This window comes from Oncorhynchus keta, chromosome 35 (assembly GCF_023373465.1).
Source record: "Oncorhynchus keta strain PuntledgeMale-10-30-2019 chromosome 35, Oket_V2, whole genome shotgun sequence".
NCBI classification, from domain to species: domain Eukaryota; kingdom Metazoa; phylum Chordata; class Actinopteri; order Salmoniformes; family Salmonidae; genus Oncorhynchus; species Oncorhynchus keta.
In genome coordinates, this window is record NC_068455.1 from 77,462,000 (window position 1) to 77,488,058 (window position 26,059).

Here is a 26,059-nt window from a genome sequence, read left to right on the forward strand (position 1 = left end):
AGACCAGCCCCATCTCACCTACGCCAACGGAGGGACCAGCCCCCCTCTCATCTACGTCAACGGAGGGACCAGCCCCCCTCTCACCTACGCCAACGGAGGAACCAGCCCCCTCTCACCTACGTCAATGGAGGAACCAGCCCTCTCTCACCTACGCCAACGGAGGAACCAGCCCCCCTCTCACCTACGTCAACGGAGGAACCAGCCCCCTCTCACCTACGTCAACGGAGGAACCAGCCCCCTCTCACCTACGTCAATGGAGGAACCAGCCCTCTCTCACCTACGTCAACGGAGGAACCAGCCCTATCTCACCTATGGGGGAAACTATGGGTCAGTGACTAGAGGAGAAACTATGGGGGAAACTATGGGTCAGTGACTGGAGGTGAAACTATGGGGGAAACTATGGGTCAGTGACTAGAGGTGAAACTATGGGGGAAACTATGGGTCAGTGACTAGAGGTGAAACTATGGGTCAGTGACTGGAGGGGAAACTATGGGTCAGTGACTAGAGGAGAAACTATGGGTCAGTGACTGGAGGAGAAACTATGGGTCAGTGACTGGAGGAGAAACTATGGGTCAGTGACTGGAGGAGAAACTATGGGTCAGTGACTGGAGGAGAAACTATGGGTCAGTGACTGGAGGAGAAACTATGGGTCAGTGACTGGAGGGGAAACTATGGGGGAAACTATGGGTCAGTGACTGGAGGAGAAACTATGGGGGAAACTATGGGTCAGTGACTGGAGGGGAAACTATGGGTCAGTGACTGGAGGTGAAACTATGGGGGAAACTATGGGTCAGTGACTGGAGGTGAAACTATGGGGGAAACTATGGGTCAGTGACTGGAGGTGAAACTATGGGGGAAACTATGGGTCAGTGACTGGAGGGGAAACTATGGGTCAGTGACTGGAGGTGAAACTATGGGTCAGTGACTGGAGGTGAAACTATGGGTCAGTGACTGGAGGTGAAACTATGGGTCAGTGACTGGAGGTGAAACTATGGGTCAGTGACTGGAGGGGAAACTATGGGTCAGTGACTGGAGGAGAAACTATGGGTCAGTGACTGGAGGTGAAACTATGGGTCAGTGACTGGAGGGGAAACTATGGGTCAGTGACTGGAGGAGAAACTATGGGTCAGTGACTAGAGGTGAAACTATGGGTCAGTGACTGGAGGGGAAACTATGGGTCAGTGACTGGAGGTGAAACTATGGGTCAGTGACTGGAGGTGAAACTATGGGGGAAACTATGGGTCAGTGACTGGAGGGGAAACTATGGGTCAGTGACTGGAGGGGAACTATGGGTCAGTGACTAGAGGGGAAACTATGGGTCAGTGACTGGAGGTGAAACTATGGGTCAGTGACTGGAGGAGAAACTATGGGTCAGTGACTAGAGGTGAAACTATGGGTCAGTGACTGGAGGGGAAACTATGGGTCAGTGACTGGAGGGGAACTATGGGTCAGTGACTGGAGGAGAAACTATGGGTCAGTGACTGGAGGGGAACTATGGGTCAGTGACTGGAGGGGAAACTATGGGTCAGTGACTGGAGGAGAAACTATGGGTCAGTGACTGGAGGAGAAACTATGGGTCAGTGACTGGAGGAGAAACTATGGGTCAGTGACTGGAGGAGAAACTATGGGTCAGTGACTGGAGGAGAAACTATGGGTCAGTGACTAGAGGAGAAACTATGGGTCAGTGACTGGAGGAGAAACTATGGGTCAGTGACTAGAGGAGAAACTATGGGTCAGTGACTGGAGGAGAAACTATGGGTCAGTGACTGGAGGAGAAACTATGGGTCAGTGACTGGAGGAGAAACTATGGGTCAGTGACTGGAGGAGAAACTATGGGTCAGTGACTGGAGGGGAAACTATGGGTCAGTGACTGGAGGGGAAACTATGGGTCAGTGACTAGAGGTGAAACTATGGGTCAGTGACTAGAGGTGAAACTATGGGTCAGTGACTAGAGGGGAAACTATGGGTCAGTGACTAGAGGAGAAACTATGGGTCAGTGACTGGAGGAGAAACTATGGGGGAAACTATGGGTCAGTGACTAGAGGAGAAACTATGGGTCGGTGACTAGAGGAGAAACTATGGGTCAGTGACTAGAGGTGAAACTATGGGTCAGTGACTAGAGGGGAAACTATGGGTCAGTGACTGGAGGTGAAACTATGGGTCAGTGACTAGAGGTGAAACTATGGGTCAGTGACTGGAGGTGAAACTATGGGTCAGTGACTAGAGGGGAAACTATGGGTCAGTGACTAGAGGAGAAACTATGGGTCAGTGACTGGAGGAGAAACTATGGGTCGGTGACTGGAGGGGAAACTATGGGTCAGTGACTAGAGGTGAAACTATGGGTCAGTGACTAGAGGAGAAACTATGGGTCAGTGACTGGAGGAGAAACTATGGGTCAGTGACTGGAGGAGAAACTATGGGTCAGTGACTGGAGGAGAAACTATGGGTCAGTGACTGGAGGAGAAACTATGGGTCAGTGACTGGAGGAGAAACTATGGGTCAGTGACTGGAGGAGAAACTATGGGTCAGTGACTGGAGGAGAAACTATGGGTCAGTGACTGGAGGAGAAACTATGGGTCAGTGACTGGAGGAGAAACTATGGGTCAGTGACTGGAGGAGAAACTATGGGTCAGTGACTGGAGGAGAAACTATGGGTCAGTGACTGGAGGAGAAACTATGGGTCAGTGACTGGAGGAGAAACTATGGGTCAGTGACTGGAGGAGAAACTATGGGTCAGTGACTGGAGGAGAAACTATGGGTCAGTGACTAGAGGGGAAACTATGGGTCAGTGACTGGAGGTGAAACTATGGGTCAGTGACTAGAGGAGAAACTATGGGTCAGTGACTAGAGGAGAAACTATGGGTCAGTGACTGGAGGAGAAACTATGGGTCAGTGACTGGAGGAGAAACTATGGGTCAGTGACTGGAGGAGAAACTATGGGTCAGTGACTAGAGGAGAAACTATGGGTCAGTGACTAGAGGAGAAACTATGGGTCAGTGACTAGAGGAGAAACTATGGGTCAGTGACTGGAGGAGAAACTATGGGTCAGTGACTGGAGGAGAAACTATGGGTCAGTGACTGGAGGAGAAACTATGGGTCAGTGACTGGAGGAGAAACTATGGGTCAGTGACTGGAGGTGAAACTATGGGTCAGTGACTGGAGGTGAAACTATGGGTCAGTGACTGGAGGTGAAACTATGGGTCAGTGACTGGAGGTGAAACTATGGGTCAGTGACTGGAGGGGAAACTATGGGTCAGTGACTGGAGGTGAAACTATGGGTCAGTGACTGGAGGTGAAACTATGGGTCAGTGACTGGAGGGGAAACTATGGGTCAGTGACTGGAGGTGAAACTATGGGTATGTTCCTCTCCCTGTCCCTGTCCCTGTCCCTGTTCCTCTCCCTGTTCCTCTCCCTGTTCCTCTCCCTGTCCCTCTCCCTCTCCCTGTCCCTGTCCCTGTCCCTGTTCCTCTCCCTGTCCCTGTTCCTCTCCCTGTCCCTGTTCCTCTCCCTGTCCCTGTCCCTCTCCCTCTCCCTGTCCCTCTCCCTGTCCCTGTCCCTGTTCCTCTCCCTCTCCCTGTCCCTGTTCCTCTCCCTCTCCCTGTCCCTGTCCCTCTCCCTGTCCCTCTCCCTGTCCCTCTCCCTCTCCCTGTCCCTCTCCCTGTCCCTGTCCCTGTCCCTGTTCCTGTCCCTGTCCCTCTCCCTGTCCCTGTTCCTGATTGTCAACTTCTGTCTGCAATTGCATTAATAAAAGTTTTTCAATTATTTAATTAAAGATAATTGTCATAATGCTAATTTCACCAATGAACCAATGATTGACAACGAAAGACGTAAGGAACGAACCCTAACACATACCTCGGCCTAAACATCAGCGCCACAGGTAACTTTCACAAAGCTGTGAACGATCTGAGAGACAAGACAAGAAGGGTCTTCTATGCCATCAAAAGGAACATAAAATTCAACATACCAATTAGGATCTGGCTAAAAATACTCTAATCAGTCATAGAGCCCATTGCCCTTTATGGTTGAGAGGTCTGCGGTCCGCTCACCAAACAAGAATTAGTCAAATGGGACAAACACCAAATTGAGACTCTGCACGCAGAATTCTGCAAAAATATGCAAAAATATGCTCCGTGTTCAACGTAGAACACTAAATAATGCATGCAGAGCAGAATTAGGCTGATACCCACTAATTATCCAAATCCAGAAAAGAGACATTAAATTCTACAACCACCTAAAAGGAAGCGATTCCCAAACCTTCCACAACAAAGCCATCACCTACAAAGAGATGAACCCGGAGTAGAGTCCCCTAAGCAAGCTGGTCCTGGGGCTCTGTTCACAAACACACCCCACAGAGCTCCAGGACAGCAACACAATTAGACCAAACCAAATCATGAGAAAACAAAAATATAATTACTTGACACATTGGAAAGAATTAACAAACAAACAGAGCAAACTAGAATGCTATTTGGCCCTAAACAGAGAGGACACAGTGGCAGAATACCTGACCACTGTGACTGACCCGAAATTAAGGAAAGCTTTGACTATGTACAGACTCAGTGAGCATTGCCTTGCTATTGAGAAAGGTCGCCGTAGGCAGACATGGCTCTCAAGAGAAGACAGGCTATGTTCACACCACCCACTGAGCTGCACTTCCTAACCTCCTGCCCAATGTATGACCATATTAGAGACACATATTTCCCTCAGATTACACAGATCCACAAATCAAATTTTGATAAACTCCCATATCTACTGGGTGAAATACCACAGTGTGACATCACAGCAGCAAGATATGTGACCTGTTGCCACAAGAAAAGGGCAACCAGTGAATACAACTTATATTTATGTTTCCTGTGAATTTTTTATTGTTAATTCCACTTTTAATTTATGCATTTTTTTCACAACCAGTGAAGAACAAACACCATTATAAATACAACCCATATTTATGCTTTATTATCTACTTCACTTGCTTTGGCAATGTTAACATTTCTTTCCCATGTCAATAAAGCCCCTTGAATTGAAAAGCCAAGCGGTCAGCTTTGTGTGTGTGTGTGTGTGTGTGTGTGTGTGTGTGTGTGTGTGTGTGTGGGGGGGGGATACCTGTGTAGAGTACTGTAGTGTTCTAGTATAGCAACAGCCTTATCACCAGAGAGTCCAGAGATCTGCATCAGCTGTCTGGCAAACACCTCTCTCACTGTCTGACACTGTAGAGAGACAGAGAGGATTAACAAACACCTCTCTCACTGTCTGACACTGTAGAGACAGAGAGGATTAACAAACACCTCTCACTGTAGAGAGACAGAGAGGATTAACAAACACCTCTCACTGTAGAGAGACAGAGAGGATTAACAAACACCTCTCACTGTAGAGACAGAGAGGATTAACAAACACCTCTCACTGTAGAGACAGAGAGGATTAACAAACACCTCTCACTGTAGAGACAGAGAGGATTAACAAACACCTCTCTCACTGTAGAGACAGAGGATTAACAAACACCTCTCACTGTAGAGAGACAGAGAGGATTAACAAACACCTCTCTCACTGTAGAGAGACAGAGAGGATTAACAAACACCTCTCACTGTAGAGACAGAGAGGATTAACAAACACCTCTCTCACTGTAGAGACAGAGAGGATTAACAAACACCTCTCACTGTAGAGACAGAGGATGTAGATTAACACCTCTCACTGTAGAGACAGAGGATTAACAAACACCTCTCTCACTGTAGAGAGACAGAGAGGATTAACACCTCTCACTGTAGAGACAGAGGATTAACAAACACCTCTCACTGTAGAGAGACAGAGAGGATTAACAAACACCTCTCACTGTAGAGACAGAGGATTAACAAACACCTCTCACTGTAGAGAGACAGAGAGGATTAACAAACACCTCTCACTGTAGAGAGACAGAGAGGATTAACAAACACCTCTCACTGTAGAGAGACAGAGAGGATTAACAAACACCTCTCACTGTAGAGACAGAGAGGATTAACAAACACCTCTCTCACTGTAGAGAGACAGAGAGGATTAACAAACACCTCTCACTGTAGAGAGACAGAGAGGATTAACAAACACCTCTCACTGTAGAGAGACAGAGAGGATTAACAAACACCTCTCACTGTAGAGAGACAGAGAGGATTAACAAACACCTCTCACTGTAGAGACAGAGAGGATTAACAAACACCTCTCTCACTGTAGAGACAGAGAGGATTAACAAACACCTCTCTCACTGTAGAGACAGAGAGGATTAACAAACACCTCTCTCACTGTAGAGACAGAGAGGATTAACAAACACCTCTCTCACTGTAGAGACAGAGAGGATTAACAAACACCTCTCACTGTAGAGACAGAGAGGATTAACAAACACCTCTCACTGTAGAGACAGAGAGGATTAACAAACACCTCTCACTGTAGAGACAGAGACAGAGAGGATTAACAAACACCTCTCACTGTAGAGACAGAGGATTAACAAACACCTCTCACTGTAGAGACAGAGGATTAACAAACACCTCTCACTGTAGAGACAGAGAGGATTAACAAACACCTCTCACTGTAGAGACAGAGAGGATTAACAAACACCTCTCACTGTAGAGACAGAGAGGATTAACAAACACCTCTCACTGTAGAGAGACAGAGGATTAACAAACACCTCTCACTGTAGAGAGACAGAGGGATTAACAAACACCTCTCACTGTAGAGACAGAGAGGATTAACAAACACCTCTCACTGTAGAGACAGAGGATTAACAAACACCTCTCACTGTAGAGAGACAGAGAGGATTAACAAACACTTCTCACTGTAGAGACAGAGAGGATTAACAAACACCTCTCACTGTAGAGACAGAGAGGATTAACAAACACCTCTCACTGTAGAGAGACAGAGATTATTAACAAACACCTCTCACTGTAGAGACAGAGAGGATTAACAAACACCTCTCACTGTAGAGACAGAGAGGATTAACAAACACCTCTCACTGTAGAGACAGAGAGGATTAACAAACACCTCTCACTGTAGAGACAGAGAGGATTAACAAACACTTCTCACTGTAGAGACAGAGGATTAACAAACACCTCTCACTGTAGAGACAGAGAGGATTAACAAACACCTCTCACTGTAGAGACAGAGAGGATTAACAAACACCTCTCACTGTAGAGACAGAGATTATTAACAAACACCTCTCTCTCACTGTAGAGAGACAGAGAGGATTAACAAACACCTCTCACTGTAGAGACAGAGAGGATTAACAAACACCTCTCACTGTAGAGAGACAGAGGATTAACAAACACCTCTCACTGTAGAGACAGAGAGGATTAACAAACACCTCTCACTGTAGAGACACAGAGGATTAACAAACACCTCTCACTGTAGAGACAGAGAGGATTAACAAACACCTCTCACTGTAGAGACAGAGAGGATTAACACACCTCTCACTGTAGAGACAGAGGATTAACAAACACCTCTCACTGTAGAGAGACAGAGAGGATTAACAAACACCTCTCACTGTAGAGACAGAGAGGATTAACAAACACCTCTCACTGTAGAGACAGAGGATTAACAAACACCTCTCACTGTAGAGAGACAGAGAGGATTAACAAACACCTCTCACTGTAGAGACAGAGAGGATTAACAAACACCTCTCACTGTAGAGACAGAGAGGATTAACAAACACCTCTCACTGTAGAGACAGAGGATTAACAAACACTCTCACTGTAGAGACAGAGGATTAACAAACACCTCTCACTGTAGAGACAGAGAGGATTAACAAACACCTCTCACTGTAGAGACAGAGGATTAACAAACACCTCTCACTGTAGAGACAGAGAGGATTAACAAACACCTCTCACTGTAATATACAGAATAATAAATATATCTCACTTTAGAGAGACTGAGAGGATTAACAAACACCTCTCATCCAAAGACAGAGAGGATTAACAAACACCTTAACACAGGCACAGAGTGCATACATTCTCACTGTAGAGACAGGTCCCGATTAATCAACCCTCTCACTGTAGAGACAGAGAGGATTAACAAACACCTCTCACTGTAGAGACAGAGAGGATTAACAAACACCTCTCACTGTAGAGACAGAGAGGATTAACAAACACCTCTCACTGTAGAGACAGAGAGGATTAACAAACACCTCTCACTGTAGAGACAGAGAGGATTAACAAACACCTCTCACTGTAGAGAGACAGAGAGGATTAACAAACACCTCTCACTGTAGAGACAGAGAGGATTAACAAACACCTCTCACTGTAGAGACAGAGAGGATTAACAAACACCTCTCACTGTAGAGACAGAGAGGATTAACAAACACCTCTCACTGTAGAGACAGAGAGGATTAACAAACACCTCTCACTGTAGAGACAGAGAGGATTAACAAACACCTCTCTCACTGTAGAGAGACAGAGAGGATTAACAAACACCTCTCTCACTGTAGAGACAGAGAGGATTAACAAACACCTCTCTCACTGTAGAGACAGAGAGGATTAACAAACACCTCTCACTGTAGAGAGACAGAGAGGATTAACAAACACCTCTCACTGTAGAGACAGAGAGGATTAACAAACACCTCTCACTGTAGAGACAGAGAGGATTAACAAACACTCTCTCACTGTAGAGACAGAGAGGATTAACAAACACCTCTCACTGTAGAGACAGAGAGGATTAACACCTCTCACTGTAGAGAGACAGAGAGGATTAACAAACACCTCTCACTGTAGAGACAGAGAGGATTAACAAACACCTCTCACTGTAGAGACAGAGAGGATTAACAAACACCTCTCACTGTAGAGACAGAGAGGATTAACAAACACCTCTCACTGTAGAGACAGAGAAGATTAACAAACACCTCTCACTGTAGAGACAGAGAGGATTAACAAACACCTCTCACTGTAGAGACAGAGAGGATTAACAAACACCTCTCACTGTAGAGACAGAGAGGATTAACAAACACCTCTCACTGTAGAGACAGAGAGGATTAACAAACACCTCTCACTGTAGAGACAGAGAGGATTAACAAACACCTCTCACTGTAGAGACAGAGAGGATTAACAAAAACACCTCTCACTGTAGAGACAGAGAGGATTAACAAACACCTCTCACTGTAGAGACAGAGAGGATTAACAAACACCTCTCACTGTAGAGACAGAGAGGATTAACAAACACCTCTCACTGTAGAGACAGAGGATTAACAAACACCTCTCACTGTAGAGACAGAGAGGATTAACAAACACCTCTCACTGTAGAGACAGAGAGGATTAACAAACACCTCTCACTGTAGAGACAGAGAGGATTAACAAACACCTCTCACTGTAGAGAGACAGAGAGGATTAACAAACACCAGAGGGATCTCACTGTAGAGACAGAGAGGATTAACAAACACCTCTCACTGTAGAGACAGAGAGGATTAACAAACACCTCTCACTGTAGAGACAGAGAGGATTAACAAACACCTCTCACTGTAGAGACAGAGAGGATTAACAAACACCTCTCACTGTAGAGACAGAGAGGATTAACAAACACCTCTCACTGTAGAGAGACAGAGATTATTAACAAACACCTCTCACTGTAGAGACAGAGAGGATTAACAAACACCTCTCACTGTAGAGACAGAGAGGATTAACAAACACCTCTCACTGTAGAGACAGAGAGGATTAACAAACACCTCTCACTGTAGAGACAGAGGATTAACAAACACCTCTCTCACTGTAGAGAGACAGAGAGGATTAACAAACACCTCTCACTGTAGAGACAGAGAGGATTAACACACCTCTCACTGTAGAGACAGAGGATTAACAAACACCTCTCACTGTAGAGACAGAGAGGATTAACAAACACCTCTCTCACTGTAGAGACAGAGGATTAACAAACACCTCTCACTGTAGAGACAGAGGATTAACAAACACCTCTCTCACTGTAGAGAGACAGAGGATTAACAAACACCTCTCTCACTGTAGAGACAGAGAGATTAACAAACACCTCTCACTGTAGAGACAGAGAGGATTAACAAACACCTCTCACTGTAGAGACAGAGAGGATTAACACCTCTCACTGTAGAGACAGAGGATTAACACCTCTCACTGTAGAGAGACAGAGAGGATTAACAAACACCTCTCACTGTAGAGACAGAGAGGATTAACAAACACCTCTCACTGTAGAGACAGAGAGGATTAACAAACACCTCTCACTGTAGAGAGACAGAGATTATTAACAAACACCTCTCTCACTGTAGAGAGACAGAGAGGATTAACAAACACCTCTCACTGTAGAGACAGAGAGGATTAACACCTCTCACTGTAGAGAGAGAGAGGATTAACAAACACCTCTCACTGTAGAGACAGAGAGGATTAACACCTCTCACTGTAGAGACAGAGGATTAACAAACACCTCTCTCACTGTAGAGACAGAGAGGATTAACAAACACCTCTCACTGTAGAGACAGAGAGGATTAACACCTCTCACTGTAGAGACAGAGGATTAACAAACACCTCTCACTGTAGAGAGACAGGGAGGATTAACAAACACCTCTCACTGTAGAGACAGAGAGGATTAACAAACACCTCTCTCACTGTAGAGACAGAGGATTAACAAACACCTCTCTCACTGTAGAGACAGAGGATTAACAAACACCTCTCTCACTGTAGAGACAGAGAGGATTAACAAACACCTCTCACTGTAGAGACAGAGAGGATTAACACCTCTCACTGTAGAGACAGAGAGGATTAACAAACACCTCTCACTGTAGAGAGACAGAGAGGATTAACAAACACCTCTCACTGTAGAGACAGAGAGGATTAACAAACACCTCTCTCACTGTAGAGACAGAGGATTAACAAACACCTCTCACTGTAGAGACAGAGGATTAACACCTCTCACTGTAGAGACAGAGAGGATTAACAAACACCTCTCACTGTAGAGAGACAGAGAGGATTAACAAACACCTCTCACTGTAGAGAGACAGAGAGGATTAACAAACACCTCTCACTGTAGAGACAGAGAGGATTAACAAACACCTCTCACTGTAGAGACAGAGAGGATTAACAAAAACCTCTCACTGTAGAGACAGAGAGGATTAACAAACACCTCTCACTGTAGAGACAGAGAGGATTAACAAACACCTCTCACTGTAGAGAGACAGAGAGGATTAACAAACACCTCTCACTGTAGAGACAGAGAGGATTAACAAACACCTCTCACTGTAGAGACAGAGAGGATTAACAAACACCTCTCACTGTAGAGACAGAGAGGATTAACAAACACCTCTCACTGTAGAGACAGAGAGGATTAACAAACACCTCTCTCACTGTAGAGAGACAGAGAGGATCAACAAACACCTCTCACTGTAGAGACAGAGAGGATTAACAAACACCTCTCACTGTAGGGACAGAGAGGATTAACAAACACCTCTCACTGTAGAGAGACAGAGAGGATTAACAAACACCTTTCACTGTAGGGACAGAGAGGATTAACAAACACCTCTCACTGTAGAGAGACAGAGAGGATTAACAAACACCTCTCTCACTGTAGAGAGACAGAGAGGATTAACAAACACCTCTCTCACTGTAGAGAGACAGAGAGGATTAACAAACACCTTTCACTGTAGAGACAGAGAGGATTGACAAACACCTCTCACTGTAGAGACAGAGAGGATTAACAAACACCTCTCACTGTAGAGACAGAGAGGATTAACAAACACCTCTCACTGTAGAGAGACAGAGAGGATTAACAGACACCTCTCACTGTAGAGACAGAGAGGATTAACAAACACCTCTCACTGTAGAGACAGAGAGGATTAACAAACACCTCTCACTGTAGAGACAGAGATTAACAAACACCTCTCACTGTAGAGACAGAGGATTAACAAACACCTCTCACTGTAGAGACAGAGGATTAACAAACACCTCTCACTGTAGAGACAGAGAGGATTAACAAACACCTCTCACTGTAGAGACAGAGAGGATTAACAAACACCTCTCACTGTAGAGACAGAGAGGATTAACAAACACCTCTCACTGTAGAGACAGAGAGGATTAACAAACACCTCTCACTGTAGAGACAGAGAGGATTAACAAACACCAGAGAGGATTAACAAACACCTCACTGTAGAGACAGAGAGGATTAACAAACACCTCTCACTGTAGAGACAGAGAGGATTAACAAACACCTCTCACTGTAGAGACAGAGAGGATTAACAAACACCTCTCACTGTAGAGAGACAGAGAGATTAACAAACACCTCTCACTGTAGAGACAGAGGATTAACAAACACCTCTCACTGTAGAGACAGAGAGGATTAACAAACACCTCTCACTGTAGAGAGACAGAGAGGATTAACAAACACCTCTCACTGTAGAGAGACAGAGAGGATTAACAAACACCTCTCACTGTAGAGACAGAGGATTAACAAACACCTCTCACTGTAGAGAGACAGAGAGGATTAACAAACACCTCTCTCACTGTAGAGAGACAGAGAGGATTAACAAACACCTCTCACTGTAGAGAGACAGAGAGGATTAACACCTCTCACTGTAGAGACAGAGAGGATTAACAAACACCTCTCACTGTAGAGAGACAGAGGATTAACAAACACCTCTCACTGTAGAGAGACAGAGAGGATTAACAAACACCTCTCACTGTAGAGAGACAGAGAGGATTAACAAACACCTCTCACTGTAGAGACAGAGGATTAACAAACACCTCTCACTGTAGAGACAGAGAGGATTAACAAACACCTCTCTCACTGTAGAGACAGAGAGGATTAACAAACACCTCTCACTGTAGAGAGACAGAGAGGATTAACACCTCTCACTGTAGAGACAGAGAGGATTAACAAACACCTCTCACTGTAGAGAGACAGAGGATTAACAAACACCTCTCACTGTAGAGAGACAGAGAGGATTAACAAACACCTCTCTCACTGTAGAGAGACAGAGAGGATTAACAAACACCTCTCTCACTGTAGAGAGACAGAGAGGATTAACAAACACCTCTCACTGTAGAGAGACAGAGAGGTTTAACAAACAACTCTCACTGTAGAGAGACAGAGAGGATTAACAAACACCTCTCACTGTAGAGAGACAGAGAGGATTAACAAACACCTCTCACTGTAGAGACAGAGAGGATTAACAAACACCTCTCTCACTGTAGAGACAGAGAGGATTAACAAACACCTCTCACTGTAGAGACAGAGAGGATTAACAAACACCTCTCACTGTAGAGACAGAGAGGATTAACAAACACCTCTCACTGTAGAGAGACAGAGAGGATTAACAAACACCTTGTTCTTGACAGCTCCTTGGTTGAACTCTGCGAAGGAGATGAGAGAACAGGAGGGGTCCTCTCTCTCCCTCCCTCCACACTCTTCCTCGTTCTGTCCATCCCCCTCCAGCTCCCTGGAGCGACAGACCAAGGTACGGTTCTAAATCAGAAGACAATAAGATGGAAACTAGTGAAAACCACTTGATGAATAATGAGATAAATGAACACATGGGAAGAGCACCAGAGTTACCATTATATTAACACTATATCACCACTATATAACCACTACATTACCACCATATAACCACTGCATTACCATTATATTACCATTATATAATCACTACATTACTACTATATTACAGCTACATTACCATTACCTCTATATTACATTATCACTATATAACCGCTGCATTTACCATTATATTACCACTATATCACCACTATATAATCACTACATTACCACCATATAACTGCTGCATTACCATTATATTACCATTATATAATCACTACATTACTACTATATTACAGCTACATTGCCATTACATTACATTACCACTATATAACCACTACATTACCACTATATTACAGCGACATTACCATTACATTACCTCTATATTACATTACCACTATATAACCGCTGCATTTACCATTATATTACCACTATATCACCACTATATAATCACTACATTACTACTATATAACCGCTGTATTACCATTATATTACCACTATATCACCACTATATAATCACTACATTACCACTATATAACCGCTGCATTTACCATTATATTACCACTATATCACCACTATATAATCACTACATTACTACTATATAACCGCTGTATTACCATTATATTACCACTATATTACATTACTACTATATAACCACTACATTTCCACTATATTACAGCGACATTAGCATTACATTACCTCTATATTACATTACCACTGTATAACCGCTGCATTTACCATTATATTACCACTATATAATCACTACATTACCACTATATCACCATTATATTACTGCTGCATTATCACTATATTACAGCTACATTACCATTGCATAACCTCTATATTACTACTATATAACCACTACATTACCACTATATTACAGCTACATTACCCTTATATAACCTCTATATTACATTACTACTATATAACCACTACATTACCACTATATTACAGCTACATTACCATTACATTACCTCTATATTACATTACTACTATATAACCACTGCATTATCACTATATTACAGCTACATTACCATTACATTACCTCTATATTACATTACTACTATATAACCACTATATAACCATTGCATTACCACTATATTGCAGCTACATTACCATTACATTACCTCTATATTACATTACTACTATATAACCACTACATTATCACTATATTACAGCTACATTACCATTACATAACCTCTATATTGCATTACCACTATATTACATCACCATTTCCACTATATTACATTACCACTACATTACATTACCACTATATTACATTACCACTACATTCCATTACCACTATATTACATTACAACTACATTCCATTACCATTACCACTATATTACATTACCACTATATTATATTACATTACATCACCATTACCACTAAATTACCACTATATTACATTGCCTTACCACTATATTAGCACTACATTACCACTATATTACCACTATATTATATTACATTACATCACCATTACCACTAAATTACCACTATATTACATTGCCTTACCACTATATTAGCACTACATTACCACTATATTACCACTATATTATATTACATTACATCACCATTACCACTAAATTACCACTATATTACATTACCTTACCACTACATTAGCACTACATTACCACTATATTATCATTCTATTCAGTATGGGGCTAGAGTCAAATGCTGAATACTGTAGTTCCCTTTTTAGTTTTAAATGTTTATTCTATTCAAAATATTATAGAATCCAAAAGAGCAGTACCATGACCTGGTAAAGCTTGGTGATCTATCTGGTCGGTAGTGTGTTTGTGTACAGCACCAGTCAAAAGTCATAGAACACCTACTCATTCAAGGGTTTTTCTTTATTTTTCCTATTTTCTACATTGTAGAATAATAGTGAAGACATAAAAACTATAAAATAACACAAATGGAAACATGTAGTAACCCCAAAAAAGTGTTAATTAAAATTAAAATATATTTTAGATTCTTCAAAGTAGCCACCCTTTGCCTTGATGACAGCGTTCCACCCTCTTGGCATTCTCTCAACCAGCTTCACCTGGAATGCTTTTCTAACAGTCTTGAAGGAGTTTCCACATATGCTGAGCACTTGTTGGCTGCTTTCCCTTCACTCTGTGGTCCAAATCATCCCAAACCATCTCAATTGGGTTGAGGTCGGGTGATTGTGATTTTTTTTACGTTGCACCATATCAATTCCCAAACTGAAAAGTTATTGTGCAAATCCCTCAGGCTATAGTGGGATATAGGCTTTCAGAAGTGCCATGGTCAGGCATCTGGTCAAGTATGTGTGTGTGTGTGTGTGTATAGTTACCTGGTAAAGCTTGGAGAGGTATCGGGTCATGACAGTGAGGTAGGCTACAGACTCCTTCACGTCCTGGACCCTCTTCACAAAGAAGCCATCTACCACCTAACAGAGTTGGAAAGGTAAGTTATAGCCAGGAGTCACGAAAACAGGGCCGGGAGTCACGAAAACAGGGCCGGGAGTCACGAAAACAGGGCCGGGAGTCACGAAAACAGGGCCGGGAGTCTCAGGTTGTATTAACTATAGTCTGCTGTAGGGGGTCTCAGGTTGTATTAACTATAGTCTGCTGTAGGGGGGTCTCAGGTTGTATTAACTATAGTCTGCTGTAGGGGGTCTCAGGTTGTATTAACTATAGTCTGCTGTAGGGGGTCTCAGGTTGTATTAACTATAGTCTGCTGTAGGGGGGTCTCAGGTTGTATTAACTATAGTCTGCTGTAGGGTCTCAGGTTGTATTAACTATAGTCTGCTGTAGGGGGGTCTCAGGTTGTATTAACTATAGTCTGCTGTAGGGGGGGGTCTCAGGTTGTATTAACTATAGTCTGCTGTAGGGGGTCTCAGGTTGTATTAACTATAGTCTGCTGTAGGGGGTCTCAGGTTGTATTAACTATAGTCTGCTGTAGGGGGTCTCAGGTTGTATTAACTATAGTCTGCTGTAGGGGGTCTCAGGTTGTATTAACTATAGTCTGCTGTAGGGGGTCTCAGGTTGTATTAACTATAGTCTGCTGTAGGGGGGGGTCTCAGGTTGTATTAACTATAGTCTGCTGTAGGGTCTCAGGTTGTATTAACTATAGTCTGCTGTAGGGGGTCTCAGGTTGTATTAACTATAGTCTGCTGTAGGGGGGGGTCTCAGGTTGTGTATTAACTATAGCCTGCTGCTGTAGGGGTGTCTCAGGTTGTATTAACTATAGTCTGCTGTAGGGGGTCTCAGGTTGTATTAACTATAGTCTGCTGTAGGGGGTCAGGTTGTATTAACTATAGTCTGCTGTAGGGGGTCTCAGGTTGTATTAACTATAGTCTGCTGTAGGGGGGTCTCAGGTTGTATTAACTATAGTCTGCTGTAGGGGGTCTCAGGTTGTATTAACTATAGTCTGCTGTAGGGGGGTCTCAGGTCTCAGTCTGTGTAGGGGGTCTCAGGTTGTATTAACTATAGTCTGCTGTAGGGGGTCTCAGGTTGTATTAACTATAGTCTGCTGTAGTCTCAGGTGGGGTCTCAGGTTGTATTAACTATAGTCTGCTGTAGGGGGTCTCAGGTTGTATTAACTATAGTCTGCTGTAGGGGGTCTCAGGTTGTATTAACTATAGTCTGCTGTAGGGGGTCTCAGGTTGTATTAACTATAGTCTGCTGTAGGGGGGTCTCAGGTTGTATTAACTATAGTCTGCTGTAGGGGTCTAGGTTGTCTATAGCTGCTGTAGGGGGGTCTCAGGTGTGTATTAACTATAGTCTGTGTATTAGGGGTCTGGTTGTACTATAGTCTGCTGTAGGGGGTCTCAGGTGTACCTGTGTATTAACTATAGTCTGCTGTAGGGGGTCTCAGGTGTATTAACTATAGTCTGTGTATTAACTATAGTCTGCTGTAGGGTCTCAGGTGTATTAACTACCTGTGTATTAACTATAGTCTGCTGTAGGGGGGTCTCAGGTGTACCTGTGTATTAACTATAGCCTGCTGTAGGGGTCTCAGGTGTACCTGTGTATTAACTATAGTCTGCTGTAGGGGGTAGCTATAGTCTGCTGTAGGGGGGTCTCAGGTGTACCTGTGTATTAACTATAGTCTGCTGTAGGGTCTCAGGTGTACCTGTGTATTAACTATAGTCTGCTGTAGGGGGGTCTCAGGTGTATTAACTATAGTCTGCTGTAGGGGGGTTAACTATAGTCTGCTGTAGGGTCTCAGGTGTACTATAGTCTGCTGTAGGGGGTCTCAGGTTGTAAACTATAGCCTGCTGTAGGGTCTCAGGTGTACCTGTGGGGGTCTCAGGTTAACTATAGCCTGCTGTAGGGTGGTCTCAGGTGTACCTGTGTATTAACTATAGTCTGCTGTAGGGTCTCAGGTGTACCTGTGTATTAACTATAGTCTGCTGTAGGGTTCTCAGTCTCAGGTGTACCTGTGTATTAACTATAGCCTGCTGTAGGGGGTCTCAGGTGGTCTCAGGTGTACCTGTGTATTAACTATAGCCTGCTGTAGGGTGGTCTCAGGTGTACCTGTGTATTAACTATAGCCTGCTGTAGGGTCTCAGGTGTACCTGTGTATTAACTATAGCCTGCTGTAGGGTCTCAGGTCTCAGGTGTACCTGTGTGTTAACTATAGTCTGCTGTAGGGTCTCAGGTGTACCTGTGTATTAACTGCTGTAGGGTCTGCTGTAGGGTCTCAGGTGTACCTGTGTATTAACTATAGCCTGCTGTAGGGTCTCAGGTGTACCTGTGTATTAACTATAGCCTGCTGTAGGGTCTCAGGTGTACCTGTGTATTAACTATAGCCTGCTGTAGGGTCTCAGGTGTACCTGTGTATTAACTATAGCCTGCTGTAGGGTCTCAGGTGTACCTGTGTATTAACTATAGCCTGCTGTAGGGTCTCAGGTGTACCTGTGTATTAACTATAGCCTGCTGTATAGGGTCTCAGGTGTATACCTGCTGTAGGGTGGTCTCAGGTGTACCTGTGTATTAACTATAGCCTGCTGTAGGGTCTCAGGTGTACCTGTGTATTAACTATAGTCTGCTGTAGGGTCTCAGGTGTACCTGTGTATTAACTATAGCCTGCTGTAGGGTGGTCTCAGGTGTACCTGTGTATATAACTATAGCCTGCTGTAGGGTCTCAGGTGTACCTGTGTAGGGGGTCTCAGGTGTACTATAGCCTGCTGTAGGGTCTCAGGTGTACCTGTGTATTAACTATAGCCTGCTGTAGGGTCTCAGGTGTACCTGTGTATTAACTATAGCCTGCTGTAGGGTCTCAGGTGTACCTGTGTATTAACTATAGTCTGCTGTAGGGTCTCAGGTGTACCTGTGTATTAACTATAGCCTGCTGTAGGGTGGTCTCAGGTGTACCTGTGTAGCCTGCTGTAGGGGTGGTCCTGTACCTGTGTATTAACTATAGCCTGCTGTAGGGTCTCAGGTGTACCTGCTGTAGGGGGGTCTAACTATAGCCTGCTGTAGGGTCTCAGGTGTACCTAGTGCTGTAGGGGGGTCTCAGGTATATAACTATAGTCTGCTGTAGGGGGTCTGTAGGGTGGTCTCAGGTGTACCTGTGTATTAACTATAGTCTGCTGTAGGGTCTCAGGTGTACCTGTGTATTAACTATAGTCTGCTGTAGGGTGGTCTCAGGTGTACCTGTGTATTAACTATAGTCTGCTGTAGGGTGGTCTCAGGTGTACCTGTGTATTAACTATAGCCTGCTGTAGGGTGGTCTCAGGTGTACCTGTGTATTAACTATAGCCTGCTGTAGGGTGGTCTCAGGTGTACCTGTGTATTAACTATAGCCTGCTGTAGGGTGGTCTCAGGTGTACCTGTGTATTAACTATAGCCTGCTGTAGGGTCTCAGGTGTACCTGTGTATTAACTATAGCCTGCTGTAGGGTGGTCTCAGGTGTACCTGTGTATTAACTATAGCCTGCTGTAGGGTGGTCTCAGGTGTACCTGTGTATTAACTATAGTCTGCTGTAGGGTGGTCTCAGGTGTACCTGTGTATTAACTATAGCCTGCTGTAGGGTCTCAGGTGTACCTGTGTATTAACTATAGTCTGCTGTAGGGTGGTCTCAGGTGTACCTGTGTATTAACTATAGCCTGCTGTAGGGTCTCAGGTGTACCTGTGTATTAACTATAGCCTGCTGTAGGGTCTCAGGTGTACCTGTGTATTAACTATAGCCTGCTGTAGGGTGGTCTCAGGTGTACCTGTGTATTAACTATAGCCTGCTGTAGGGTGGTCTCAGGTGTACCTGTGTATTAACTATAGCCTGCTGTAGGGTGGTCTCAGGTGTACCTGTGTATTAACTATAGCCTGCTGTAGGGTGGTCTCAGGTGTACCTGTGTATTAACTATAGCCTGCTGTAGGGTGGTCTCAGGTAAACTCAGGTGAGCAGCAGCAGAACCACACTCCTCCACCAGGTAGATGGGCTTCTGTAGACCACACCTCTTCAGACGAAACTGAGAGATGGAGAGGATGAAATGTCTGAAAACTAACTGCAGGGAAAAAGCAGTATGTTGATGAATCCTGCGCTCTCACACACACCTTCTGTTCCCTGAATCGTCCATCGATGATGCTACCACACAAGTCGTCCATCCTCTTCCTCTCGATGATGTAATCAAGGACCAGCTCCCTACTTGGAGGGGCACGCAACTGACCTGGAGGGGGAGGGAATGAGAGGTAGGTGGGAGAGAGAGAAGTAGTAGAGAGAGAGGTAGGTGGGAGAGAGAGAAGTAGTAGAGAGAGAGGTAGGTGGGAGAGAGAGAAGTAGTAGAGAGAGAGGTAGGTGGGAGAGAGAGAAGTAGTAGAGAGAGAGGTAGGTGGGAGAGAGAGAGAAGTAGTAGAGAGAGAGGTAGGTGGGAGAGAGAGAGAAGTAGTAGAGAGAGAGGTAGGTGGGAGAGAGAGAGAAGTAGTAGAGAGAGAGGTAGGTGGGAGAGAGAGAGAAGTAGTAGAGAGAGAGGTAGGTGGGAGAGAGAGAGAAGTAGTAGAGAGAGAGGTAGGTGGGAGAGAGAGAAGTAGTAGAGAGAGAGGTAGGTGGGAGAGAGAGAAGTAGTAGAGAGAGAGGTAAGAGAGAGGTAAGAGAGAGGTGAGAGAGAGGTGAGAGAGAGAGAGCGTTGAGAGGGAGAGAGCGATGGGAGAGAGAGATGGGAGAGAGAGATGGGAGAGAGAGATGGGAGAGAGAGATGGGAGAGAGAGATGGGATAGAAAGGGAGAGAGATTGAGAGATGGGAGAGAGAGATGGGATAGAAAGGGAGAGAGATTGAGAGATGGGAGAGAGAGATGGGAGAGAGAGATGGGATAGAAAGGGAGAGAGATTGAGAGATGGGAGAGAGAGATGGGATAGAAAGGGAGAGAGATTGAGAGATGGGAGAGAGAGATGGGAGAGAGAGATGGGATAGAAAGGGAGAGAGATTGAGAGATGGGAGAGAGAGATGGGATAGAAAGGGAGAGAGATTGAGAGATGGGAGAGAGAGATGGGAGAGAAAGGGAGAGAAAGGGAGAGATATTGAGAGATGGGAGAGGAAGAGTAGGTTGAAATTAAAATAGTGGATATTCAAAAGAACCTGTCAAAGTATTTCAAGTATTTCAAAAAGTATTTCAAGTATTTGACAATAAGGTCCAGAAGAAAGTGTCAGAAGGGTGAATCACGGCCCTTTACAAGGTCGCCATCGAGTGGATAAACATGATATACAGTCTACTATTGACATTCATAACGCCCTCACGTTTTAGTACCCAGGGGGAAACAGACGTTTTAGTACCCAGGGGGAAACAGACGTTTTAGTACCCAGGGGGAAACAGACGTTTAGTACCCAGGGGGAAACAGACGTTTAGTACCCAGGGGGAAACAGACGTTTAGTACCCAGGGGGAAACAGACGTTTAGTACCCAGGGGGAAACAGACTTTTAGTACCCAGGGGGAAACAGACTTTTAGTACCCAGGGAAACAGACTTTAGTACCCAGGGGAAACAGACTTTTAGTACCCAGGGGAAACAGACTTTTAGTACCCAGGGGAAACAGACTTTTAGTACCCAGGGGAAACAGACTTTTAGTACCCAGGGGGAAACAGACTTTTAGTACCCAGGGGGAAACAGACTTTTAGTACCCAGGGGGAAACAGACTTTTAGTACCCAGGGGGAAACAGACTTTTAGTACCCAGGGGGAAACAGACTTTTAGTACCCAGGGGGAAACAGACTTTTAGTACCCAGGGGGAAACAGACTTTTAGTACCCAGGGGGAAACAGACTTTTAGTACCCAGGGGGAAACAGACTTTTAGTACCCAGGGGGAAACAGACTTTTAGTACCCAGGGGGAAACAGACTTTTAGTACCCAGGGGGAAACAGACTTTTAGTACCCAGGGGGAAACAGACTTTTAGTACCCAGGGGGAAACAGACTTTTAGTACCCAGGGGGAAACAGACTTTTAGTACCCAGGGGGAAACAGACTTTTAGTACCCAGGGGGAAACAGACTTTTAGTACCCAGGGGGAAACAGACTTAGTACCCAGGGGGGGAAAAGACGAGCTCAGTGTGTTACCTGATACGGGAGCGACCCTCTCCTTTGCCACCCACAGGAAGTCACCTACGTTTAACTTCCTGACGTCAAAGGTTACGCCGTTCCTCTGCAGCTCCTTCACCAGCTCCTGCTTACAGGCCGTGCTGCCCCTACACACACACACACACACACACACACACACACACACACACACACACACACACACACACGGAATGCATTAACACACACGACATTCTATCTGCATTGTGATGCACACATTCTATCTGCATTGTGATGCACACATCTGCATTGTGACACACATCTGCATTGTGATGCTCGTGATTCTATCTGCATTGTGATGCTCGTGATTCTATCTGCATTGGCTGGGAATTACTGCATTGGATCTCACGATAACATATCATGACAATTAGGTGCTGACACTGCATTGTGATGCTCGTGATTCTATCTGCATTGTGATGCTATTCTATCTGCATTGTGATTCTATCTGCATTGTGATGCTCGTGATTCTATCTGCATTGTGATGCTCGTGATTCTATCTGCATTGTGATGCTCGTGATTCTATCTGCATTGTGATGCTCGTGATTCTATCTGCATTGTGATTCTCGTGATTCTATCTGCATTGTGATGCTCGTGATTCTATCTGCATTGTGATGCTCGTGATTCTATCTGCATTGTGATTCTATCTGCATTGTAATTCTCGTGATTCTATCTGCATTGTGATTATCATGCTTCTATCTGCATTGTAATTCTCGTGATTCTATCTGCATTGTGATGCTCGTGATTCTATCTGCATTGTGATTATATCTGCATTGTGATTCTCGTGATTCTATCTGCATTGTGATTAGCATGCTTCTATCTGCATTGTAATTCTCGTGATTCTATCTGCATTGTGATTCTATCTGCATTGTGATTATCATGCTTCTATCTGCATTGTAATTCTCGTGATTCTATCTGCATTGTGATTCTATCTGCATTGTGATGCTCATGTTCTATCTGCATTGTGATTCTATCTGCATTGTGATTGTGATTCTATCTGCATTGTGATGCTTCTATCTGCATTGTGATTCTATCTGCTATCTCTGCATTGTGATTCTCGTGATTCTATCTGCATTGTGATTATCATGCTTCTATCTGCATTGTAATTCTCGTGATTCTATCTGCATTGTGATGCTCTGCATTGTGATTCTATCTGCATTGTGATTCTATCTGCATTGTGATTCCATCTGCATTGTGATTCTATCTGCATTGTGATTCCATCTGCATTGTGATTCTGCATTGTATCTGCTTCTATCTGCATTGTAATTCTCTGCATTGATTCTATCTGCATTGTAATTCTATCTGCATTGTGATTCTATCTGCATTGTGATTATCATGCATTCTATCTGCATTGTAATTCTCGTGATTCTATCTGCATTGTGATGCTCATTGTGATTCGTGATTCTATCTGCATTCTATCTGCATTGTGATTCTATCTGCATTGTGATTATCATGCTTCTATCTGCATTGTGATTATCATGATTCTATCTGCATTGTGATGCTCGTGATTCTATCTGCATTGTGATTCTATCTGCATTGTGATTCTATCTGCATTGTAATTCTCGATTCTATCTGCATTGTGATTCTATCTGCATTGTGATTCTGCTTCTATCTGCATTGTGATTGTGATTCTATCTGCATTGTGATTATCTGCATGATTCTATCTGCATTGTGATTCCATCTGCATTGTGATTCCATCTGCATTGTGATTCTCATGATTCTATCTGCATTGTGATTCTATCTGCATTGTGATTCCATCTGCATTGTGATTCTCGTGATTCTATCTGCATTGTGATTCTCGTGATTCTATCTGCATTGTGATTATCATGCTTCTATCTGCATTGTAATTCTCGTGATTCTATCTGCATTGTGATGCTCGTGATTCTATCTGCATTGTGATTCTATCTGCATTGTGATTAGCATGCTTCTATCTGCATTGTGATTCTATCTGCATTGTGATTCTATCTGCATTGTGATTCTATCTGCATTGTGATTATCATGCTTCTATCTGCATTGTAATTCTCGTGATTCTATCTGCATTGTGATTCTCGTGATTCTATCTGCATTGTGATGCTCGTGATTCTATCTGCATTGTGATGCTCGTGATTCTATCTGCATTGTGATTCTATCTGCATTGTGATTCTCGTGATTCTATCTGCATTGTGATTAGCATGCTTCTATCTGCATTGTAATTCTCGTGATTCTATCTGCATTGTGATTCTATCTGCATTGTGATTATCATGCTTCTATCTGCATTGTAATTCTCGTGATTCTATCTGCATTGTGATTCTATCTGCATTGTGATTATCATGCTTCTATCTGCATTGTAATTCTCGTGATTCTATCTGCATTGTGATGCTCCATTGTGATTATCATGCTTCTATCTGCATTGTAATTCTCGTGATTCTATCTGCATTGTGATGCTCGTGATTCTATCTGCATTGTGATTCTATCTGCATTGTGATTCTATCTGCATTGTGATTCTCGTGATTCTATCTGCATTGTGATTCTATCTGCATTGTGATTATCATGCTTCTATCTGCATTGTAATTCTCGTTATTCTATCTGCATTGTGATGCTCGTGATTCTATCTGCATTGTGATGCTCGTGATTCTATCTGCATTGTGATGCTCGTGATTCTATCTGCATTGTGATTCTATCTGCATTGTGATTCCATCTGCATTGTGATTCTCGTGATTCTATCTGCATTGTGATTATCATGCTTCTATCTGCATTGTAATTCTCGTGATTCTATCTGCATTGTGATGCTCGTGATTCTATCTGCATTGTGATTCTATCTGCATTGTGATTAGCATGCTTCTATCTGCATTGTAATTCTCGTGATTCTATCTGCATTGTGATTCTATCTGCATTGTGATTCTATCTGCATTGTGATAATCATGCTTCTATCTGCATTGTGATGCTCGTGATTCTATCTGCATTGTGATGCTCGTGATTCTATCTGCATTGTGATGCTCGTGATTCTATCTGCATTGTGATTCCATCTGCATTGTGATTCTTGTGATTCTATCTGCATTGTGATTCTCGTGATTCTATCTGCATTGTGATTCTCGTGATTCTATCTGCATTGTGATGCTCGTGATTCTATCTGCATTGTTATTCCATCTGCATTGTGATTCTCGTGATTCTATCTGCATTGTGATTCTATCTGCATTGCGATTCTCGTGATTCTATCTGCATTGTCGTGATTCTATCTGATTCCATCTGCATTGCGATTCTCGTGATTCTATCTGCATTGCGATTCTCGTGATTCTATCTGCATTGCGATTCTCGTGATTCTATCTGCATTGCGATTCTCGTGATTCTATCTGCATTGCGATTCTCGTGATTCTATCTGCATTGCGATTCTCGTGATTCTATCTGCATTGCGATTCTCGTGATTCTATCTGCATTGCGATTCTCGTGATTCTATCTGCATTGCGATTGGATACTGTGATTGTATTTGCTATTGGATGTTCCCGACATATTCCTCACCACCGTCTGCTTGAGACAGAGAGAGTCATTAGAAAAGTAGTTTTGATCAGTCATGGAAACACAAGGCCTGAAAACTAAATTGTTTAAATTATTTAAAATAAGATGCAGAACTATGAAGGAAAAAATACTGGACATTTGGTGCAGGTACTGCCAACGATCGCAAAAATAATATCCCGATATGTAACTATCGATTTTTCCCCCACCACTAGCGCACATAAATTGTCTGTCTGTCTGGTTTCTGTGTAGACTTGACCGAGACACAGACACAGACGACACAGACACAGACGACACAGACGACACAGACACAGACATCTTACCCAGTAGTCTCAATGAAGTCCACACATAGCACAATGTCATAACTGCCTGGGTACAGACAGCTTCTAGCCGGCCTGGTCTTTGTCTCTGCAGCCTGGGGCTTTTCTGAAGAGTGTACCCCAGGCACCTCACTCCCTCTCTGGGCAACATAGGCTGCCCGGTTAGGCCCCGCTATGGGCCTACCACATGCCGAGAGAAATAGAGAAACGAATCTTAGTTAAATACATTACTACAAT

The 26,059-nt window shown here is 43.8% G+C and overlaps 1 protein-coding gene across 25 annotated transcripts in view; it reads right to left on the reverse strand.

The window, feature by feature from the left end:
* mus81 (MUS81 structure-specific endonuclease subunit) overlaps window positions 1–26,059 on the reverse strand; it is a 44,431-nt gene that overhangs the window by 4,750 nt on the left and 13,622 nt on the right. For 24 of the 25 annotated variants that reach the window (XM_052497819.1, XM_052497839.1, XM_052497840.1 and 21 more), the window contains 7 exons: window positions 25,826–26,002; window positions 21,999–22,126; window positions 20,010–20,122; window positions 19,805–19,924; window positions 15,803–15,898; window positions 13,273–13,413; window positions 5,016–5,201 (listed from right to left, as the gene is read on the reverse strand). In XM_052497819.1, coding sequence (XP_052353779.1) covers window positions 5,031–5,201; window positions 13,273–13,413; window positions 15,803–15,898; window positions 19,805–19,924; window positions 20,010–20,122; window positions 21,999–22,126; window positions 25,826–26,002 — 946 coding nt within the window. In that variant the 3' untranslated portion in view covers window positions 5,016–5,030. Of the gene's footprint in view, window positions 1–5,015; window positions 5,202–13,272; window positions 13,414–15,802; window positions 15,899–19,804; window positions 19,925–20,009; window positions 20,123–21,998; window positions 22,127–25,825; window positions 26,003–26,059 lie in introns of those variants that run through there. The other variant, XM_052497844.1, reaches the window with a different exon arrangement.